Source organism: Gymnoscopelus braueri (assembly GCF_963280865.1).
Source record: "Gymnoscopelus braueri genome assembly, chromosome: 15".
NCBI classification, from domain to species: Eukaryota; Metazoa; Chordata; class Actinopteri; order Myctophiformes; family Myctophidae; genus Gymnoscopelus; species Gymnoscopelus braueri.
In genome coordinates, this window is record NC_137620.1 from 27,636,853 (window position 1) to 27,645,577 (window position 8,725).

General features: G+C 44.1%; 1 protein-coding gene across 1 annotated transcript in view; it reads left to right on the top strand.

Annotated features, from left to right (window-relative positions):
• Positions 1–5,970, top strand: part of pcdh7b (protocadherin 7b) — a 167,967-nt gene extending 161,997 nt beyond the window's left edge. The window contains 2 exon segments of the mRNA XM_080451687.1: positions 2,740–2,758; positions 4,174–5,970. Coding sequence (XP_080307813.1) covers positions 2,740–2,758; positions 4,174–4,658 — 504 coding nt within the window. The 3' untranslated portion in view covers positions 4,659–5,970.
• Positions 5,971–8,725: the final 2,755 nt, after the last annotated feature.

An 8,725-nucleotide genomic window follows, 5' to 3' on the forward strand; every position in this document is an offset into this window, starting at 1 on the left:
CGCAAGTGCGGCGAAACCTACTCTTAATATAGCTCTGAACGTGTAAAAACGAACACTCCAAGATTTCGCTGTGTGTGTACAAAATTCCTTTCTCTGTTGCTGTTGATCTATTTTTAGTATTTCATCTGGACTTTGGCCCATAATCCCAGAGACTGTCAAGCATTAGCCTCATACATATTCATAGAGCGCGAGCAGCAGCTGATAGTCCTGAAGGCTGTGCAAGGGCTGAACCGTATCCCCATAAGACAGCCGTAGGAAGCAAGAGGTCCTCTCCCTTGACTAGTTGAAGGCAATCGGAGCAAGGCGCCGGGGCCAGCTGAGGTGGGTCTCTGCGTGCAAGAGTGCATCGCGGGTAGCGGATGGCTCAATTGTGGGCTGGAATGAGTGAGGCGGCTGTGTCTGTGGGAAGATCCGCTTGTCTGTCTGACGTCTGTGGTCTAAGTCTAAAGCGACTAAGTACATTGACTCAAGCACTGTACTTAAGTACAATTTTGAGGTATTTTTCACTTTACTGAAGTATTTCCAATTTTCTGTACTTTTATTTCTACTCCACTACATATTGTTCCACTACCATTATTTGAAAACTTTAGTTACTACAGTAGTTACTTTGTAGATTTGGATTATTATTGCAAAAGACCACTTCAGCCCTACAGTATAGGGCTGAAGTTCGGCCATTTGAAAATAGCCGATCTACAAGCTCACAATGCGATGCGACGCATTGTGAATACATTTTGAAAACTTGAAATGGGACATTCTGCGTGCGAGTACTTTTGTACATCTTGATGCCAATACTTTTGCACTTTTACTCAAGTAAATTCAGAATACCGTACTTGTACTTGTAACAGAGTATTTCTAAATTGCAGTATCAATACTTTTATTTAAGTAAGAAATGCGAGTACTTTTTCCACCACTGGGTAGTGGAAAAGGCCTGATGGCTCAATTAATGTAAAAGTACAAAAGTATTGGCATCAAAATGTACTTATAGTACCAAAAGTAGAAAGTACTCATTATGCAGAGTGTCCCGTTTCACACGTTTTCAAATGTATGCAAATCTTTTGAAATAGCAGATCTACAAGCTGTGTTGCATCATGACGCATTGTAGATCGTCTATTTTCAAAAGGCCGAAATGTACATAGTATACAGTATATATATACTAGTAACTAAAGTTTTCAAATAATAATTGCTGTGGAGTAAAAGTACAACATTTGCCTTTGAGATGTAGTGGAAGTACTGGAAATACTCCAGTAAAGTAAAAAAAATCACACCCAGTGTGAAGAGAGTGGTGTCTTTCATGAGTTCATTTCATTAGTTACTTTTTACAGACTTTGATGACTTCAAAGTATATTTACTCATTTTAAGTACTTTAAAATGTTTTTACTGATTTTTACGTGTTTTTACTTATTTTAACATCTTTTAAGTATTTTTTACTCATTTTAAGTATTTTTACTCATTTTAAGTATTTTTACTCAGTTTAGGAACTTTAAAGTATCTTTACTAATATTTAAGTATTTTTACTCATTTTAAGTATTTTTACTCAAAAGTGTGTGTGTGTGTGTGTGTGTGTGTGTGTGTGTGTGTGTGTGTGTGTGTGTGTGTGTGTGTGTGTGTGTGTGTGTGTGTATAATTAGTGTAACTGGTTGCATCTTTGTGTTGCAATCAGCCGCAGCTGTTGAGGCTGTGCTCAAACATACAGAGAGGCCGTGCTCATACGGACGGACGGACATAACATACGGACACACGGACAAAGTCAGTCCTTGGAGTGGCTAGCACCACTCAAAAATACCTCAAGTACAGTACTTGAGTAAATGTTCTTAGTTACTTTACACCACAGGGCCTGATGGCTCAATTGTGGGCTGGAATGAGTGAGTCAATCAGCGGCTGTGTCTGTGGGAAGACATCCGCTCTGTCTGTCTGACGTCTGTTTCTATCAGCCTCAGTGTGAGAGCGAGGGAGAGACAACGATGTCTCATCTTGCCTTGTTCCATACATTTACCATTCCACTCACCTCAGCTCGCATGCTAACTGTTGCCATGGCTTCTCCCTGTGTGTGTGTGTGTGTGTGTGTGTGTGTGTGTGTGTGTGCGCGTGTGTTAGTGTGTGTGTTTGTGTGTGTGTGTGTGTTAGTGTTAGTGTGTTTTTTATTTCTTTGCTTTTTTTACATCTTCTCTTTCTTCAGCAATTTCTCAAACAAACCTCTCATATTGTCCGGGCTCCAATAAAATGTTTGTTGGAGTGCATTCAAGCTATTGAATTGCGACAGCTCCCTGCGGCGCAGACATAGGCGACATATTGACTGTTAATGATCTGTGGATGCTTTACGCTGGTGGTGATTAGTGACATTAAAATGGATTCCAATAGGTGTTTAGTAGAAAACGGATTCACAGCGGCAGCATAGGAATGGCACTCTCTCTTCAAGTAGTATAGCGAGGCTTTTGCTGAAAGGCGCTGGAGACAACAAGCAAATCGTTTTTTTGGAGGACTGAACATTCCAATTAGGCAGAGCGTAGTCGATCTCTTATTCTGTTTCCCTCTTTCTTTTCTGTCCCTGTGTCAGCTGCATTGTCCTTAGCCATGCGTCTGCTCTGCATTAGTTTTGCACATTTTGGTGTTATTGTCGACATGTCTTTCAGTTATGGTTCCAATGCTGTTCCAAGATTTCTCTTACAGTATTATTTCTTTGCTCTGGTACCCACAATGCAAAACACAAAGAATGATTTCTGTTCTATTCTTCTTTTACAGGAGAAAAAGAGCATTAAAAGTAAGATATGGTCCAAACTCTTTTATTTTATTTTGTTTTGTTTTAATTCTCTTACGGGCAAAGGCAGCATGCTTGGCTTGGTTGTGCACCCACCCTCGCTCTTGCTTGTTTTGGTTTTCCCATACCTTTTCATCGGGTTCATGAGAAAAACGACATCTGACATGGCATCGCCAACATTACCTCCGCTAACCGTGGAACATCTAACATGGGGTGTGTTCAGGGGCCGCGGGGTGGGCTCAATGTCGCTACGCTTCACTCGCAGGCTATACGGCAACGAATTTGGGTTTGCCGGCACTCGTGAAAACGATCATTGTTTACAGGTAATAATGGATTACATTTTTGTAGTGTCCAACGGTAGTCGCTGACAGTAGGGCTATCCGCTAGAATCTGTTGCATTGGAGTGGCCACCTTTAAGCACATAATGTACTTTCCAGAATAATACACTAAACGTAGCTAATCTGAGGCCCGCGCCCAGCTAGGTAATTGCTTAAGACCCCTATTAGTGGATTTAAGAGGATATCAGGCCGCTTGAGCCGCACGCAAAGCTATTAAGGGACTTAGATCAGACTGTGATTGCCATCTGTCAATCACCGGATAAAAGGAAGGAGGGGAAAAAAAGCAGGCTGATGCTGTGCTCTTGTCTCACAGACACGCTCACCTATGATTAAAGAGTGCACACAGTATCCCCACGCACACAGCAAGCCTAACCGCACATGATTTTGACTTTTAAAGTCAAAACACAGTACCTCCTCTTTCCCTCCCTCCCTCCCTCCCTCTCTCTCCATCGCTCCCATAGCCTTCCTCTCCCTCCCCTTCGCTCCCAGTACAAACACATTTTGAAGCATGACATTTATCCGATTCACGCCACTGTTTCCTTTTTTTCTTTGTTGTCGTTTTTTTTGTTTTTTGTTGTTGTTGTTTTTGATTACTTTGAGGCATTGTCTCTTGTTTTTCTTTTGTCATGTTGGTTGTGGATTCTTGCATGAATGCGAAAGCAATTTTATATCGGTCCAATCTAACCCAGATGATTCGCTACAGTGACTTAGCTACTTCTAAACTTCTGCATCCATCACATTGATGCAGACCACATCATAGTGGTTGCATCCTGTGTAACCACGGCAACCAAGCTCCATTGTTTGTCTGTACCCAAACTATCAACACCTACAGTAGATGTGTGCCATTAGAGGTGGGGGGGGGGGGGGTTAATACCACAGACTCACACAATGGGGGAATTCATAGCAACCAACACACACACACACACACACACACACCCAGTATACATAGTCTTTTAGTCGAAGAGCTAAGAGTTTTTGTTTTGTTTTTTTCATTCATTTACTGTCCCGTTTTTGGCGAAACGAACGCTTGTCACTGAACTGTGTCTTTCTCTCCCTCTCTCTCTCTTGTGTTCTGCCCAGACTCCCGGCCCTTGCCTGACGTAGCCATGACCGGCAAGTGCACCCGGGAATGCGACGAGTACGGCCACTCGGACTCCTGCTGGATGCCGGTGCGCACGTCGCCCGAGCGGCGCCCATCCAAATCGACCACCACCCCCCAACAACCAAAGCTTTCCACCTTCATGAGCGGCAGCGGCAGCGGCGGCGGCGGCAGCAGCAGCGCCGAGCCGCCCGGCAGCCAGGAGACCCTCGCCGTGGCCGCCATGGCCAACGGAGACCCCACCGCCACCCACCACGCGGGTGACCGCAACCGCAACCATCTCAACAAGAAGATGGCCTCCTCCTCCTCCTCCTACGAGGGCTTCGGCTCGCCCGCCTACGGCTCGCCCGCGGGCGGGGAGGAGGCGCTGGGCCACCCCACCGAGGAGATCCCCCTGGCGCCCACCGGGGGGGAGTACAAGCCCACCTCCTGCGGCACGCTGACAAGGCGGGAGGTCTACCTGTGAGCCGGGTGGGCCCGGGTACTCCTGCTGCGCCGCAACACACACACACATGGCATCATCATATAGTCGCTTTTACCCGCCACCACGACCCTCTCCAGACGCTCTTATACCCACCCCCCTGATCCAAGCCAGACTCTCAACTCCCTCCAAACACTTTGATGATAGCTCTTTACCGAGGACGCCGAGTGGACATGTAAAACGTAGTACTTTTTTTTGCTATAGTGCTAACTCTGGCACCTCTCCTGGCTAACGTAGGGGAGGGGGAGGCGGAGGAGGTCGGCGAGGGTATTTGAGGACGAGAAACATGGCTCCTCTGCTGGCTAGGCGGGCCCTCCACAAAACGTTCTGCTGCCTGACAGTCACAACCTGTACAATAACCAACTCATTTTCCATAGAAATGCATGCGTTGTACCATGTCCCCCCCTGTCGCCCACATTAACACTAAAACCCCCCATGAAGCCCCTGAAATATGACTCTGTACAAAAGACGGACCGTTTCTTTTTTCCTGTTGTACTTTGCTTTTCTAGAAATCCAACGTGTACCTATATACGGTGCGGACCGGCTCCTCTTCGCAGCGTGTCCAATCTTTCTCTCTGGTCACTACGTGTCGCACCGGCAAACAATATACCACGGGCGCATTAGTGGTCTCAGCCGTACTGACCCTGATGGACTGTGTGTGCTTAAAGTTTCCCCCTAACAGGAGACCAAAACCCGACCACGTTGAAAACTTGTAAAAGGCATCGCTTTGCTCCGCACACGCTTGGGAAAAGACTTTAAACATCGTGACCACAAAGCGGGGACGTGTCTCTTCTTTGGCCTCGCTCAGGGGAGGCTCTCGGACTCAACGGGGAGCCGGTGGATGTTTGCTACTGTGTGTCACGCAGGTTTACGCCACACAACTGGTGTCAAACCATGGACATTATGATGACTGACTCTACCGTACCAGTTTGTGTATATTCTATTCTTTTGTTCCTTAAACGTGATACAAATGAAAGGTCGGGCCACTGTACATAATGCATTGGACTAGGACCCACACACACACACACACACACACACAAACACATACACACACACGCTGTCATTGCCTTTGTCTCTATCAATCTTTTCTCATTCTCTCATTCTTTGTCCTGATTGGGGAGTTGGAGAGCAAAACCACTCGTAAAGATAGACGTTCTTAGAGCCACGACCAATCGGCACATTGCTTGCGGAATAAAAAGCATTACAAACGTGTGTACACGACATGGCCGTGCGTGCATACCTGGCTCACTTCACAATGCACACACACACACACACACACACACACACACACACACACACACACTCTGACGTTATGATACTAGCCCGCTTTGCCTTGCACATTCATCCATAAAAACACACACACACACACACACACACACACACACACACACACACACACACACACACACACACACACACACACACTCTGACGTTATGATACTAGCCCGCTTTGCCTTGCACATTTATCCATAAAAAAAACACACACACACACACACACACACACACACACACACACACACACACACACACACACACACACACACACACACACACAGAGAGAGAGAGGCAGATTGCTGTTGGTAGCACTCCGACGCTAATGGGCTGAACAATCCTTGGGTATAAGGACAGTGTAAAACATGCTGAGACACATTTTTTATTAAGAAAATATAAAACGTTGGAATTTATTGAAATTGTAATGTGTGTATGGGCCATATGCAGCATATACAGTCGTGTGTCCATGGGCCACATAGAGTACGGTTATATACAGACAATAGGCTATAGAGCATTGTTATGAACAATCTATTCCCAAGGGAGCTGCGAGGCCAGCTTTTTATACTGTTAAATACCTTTTTTATGTTGTGTGTTAGACTGAGCAATAAATACATTGGTCCCTCGGCCAACAACATCAACTTATTATTTTTTTCACACACACACACGTAAGGCTTTTCAATGATTCCGACCAATGCCCACACACACACACACGGCGATCGACCGGCGTCCTTCAGCGTCAGCAGACATTGCATTTCACATCGCCCGGCAAAAAGGCATCCTCGAGCAAGAATGTAAGAATCAGCTCAATGGAAGAACAATCAAAAACCCACCGTCTGGGATGTTCAGCTAGAGCTAGTGTTCATTTAGACGACAGGCTTAGATAACGGCGTTCGAGTGAAACCAAAGCTTCAGGTGGCTTTGAGGCATGGATGAAATATCCCTCTCCCTGCTCCCCCCCATCCCTTTCTTCCTTTAAATGCATATCGTCTCTGTCGGGTGGAAACTTCAGATGTCCCAATCTGTTACTTTTCGGGATTAAAATTCTAAAAATAGCAAAAGCAGCAGATCTGCAAACTCGAAACGCATTTCGAGCTTGCAGATCTGCTACTTTTGATACTTTTGTGTTTGAAGAAGGGCGTTGATTTACGAAAAAAACACCAAAATTAAATCAAAATGGAGATAAGAGGTGTCTTGCCCGACGCAACGATATACGCGTTCCGCGCAAAACTAGCTTTCTGGTATAGAGTCTCGCTTTAAGTACACACATCGTTTTAAAAATGTCACCGGGTTAGTCGAGGTCGAACCATACGAATGTGTAATGTGTAAACAAACAAAGATATCCATTCCAAAACGTTGAGAGCCGGCACTCACGGCCAACATACACACAGACACACTGACGTTCGTCGAGACGTTGTGCCTCTGTCCATGGCGAGCTGTCTTTTTCACAGCTGCAGAGGCACAGCGTCTCACGACGAAGCAAACGATATCAGATGCAATGTAAACTTTTCGTTTTTGTATGTTAGCAAAAAAAACCTTTGGTTTGATCGGAGCTGCGGTAATTTTTTTTTTCCTTCTCTGCAGTCCGGCAATCTGTAGTCTGTATAAGTACTACTCGTTGTTTGAAAGAAAGTGCTCCTATACTTAACAACTGTATACATAAATATGTACTTTTTATTGCACGTTTAAATGGGAACTTACTTCACTTACTGAGAAGGAAGACGACAAAAAAAATGCTGTAAAAGAAAATGTACAAAAAAAAAATCCTATCCCTGTATACATGAAGGTTCACCTTGTTGCTTGCTTTTGTTATACCTAAACAAACATTAGCCAGGTAGTACGACTTAGTAGACAAGTAGAGGGAGAAAGTTTTTTTTTTCGACCATTGAAGACTTGTTTTTGTCTCATAGTTTGTCTTCGTCTCATATCGTTTGTCATTATCACATCTAATCCAACTTGTTTCACTCTTTCTTTTTTTGATCGAGCAAATCCAAATCATATGTATAAGGTTTCATTTAAGTCCAACTTACTCTATAAAGTGTGATTTTTGCAAAACTTTGTATCTGCATGTTTTTTCTTTTCGTTCCATCTCATGTTTCTTTTTTTTAATGACATACGTCACTTTTTTTATACAACAGTCAAACCCGTGGAAATGTATTGCGTGTTTTCCCTTTATTTTTTTCATTATCTGGTGCCACTTTGTATATTTAGAGTGCTTCTGTAAAAAAGGAAAATCTACACAAAAAAAAAACGGGGAAAAAAAGAAACAAAACCACAAGAACTAGAGTGAATGCAAAATATGCAATTGTGCCTTTTTATACCTATTGGTATGATTAAATGTTGGTTTGGAATGGTGCATAACCAATTATGCTGACATGCTTACAAAATAAAAAAGACAAAGACAGGGTGGCGCTTGAGAGCCAACTGAAACACATCATGCTGATTTGCATATCACAGGCGAAATCCCATGATGTCACGAGGCTTGTTGGAGGAAGACCAGTCAACTTGTCAATGAGCCTGAGTCTAATGCCCAAGCAGCTGCTGTGTGGGTTCAGTCACCCACTTAAACCCGTATTATATACTTAGTTGGCCCGTGGTCAACTAATGGCTCTTTTCCACAACAAGAACCAAGGGAACCGTGCCGTTGAAGCGTATTTCTCGCGTTCTGGATTTATGCAGTGGTTCTCAACCTGTGGGTCAATTTAAGGACTTCTAAGACCTTTTTTAATACCAAAAAGAAAAAGAAAAATACCATTATTGCATCAAAAGTAATCAACAAACTA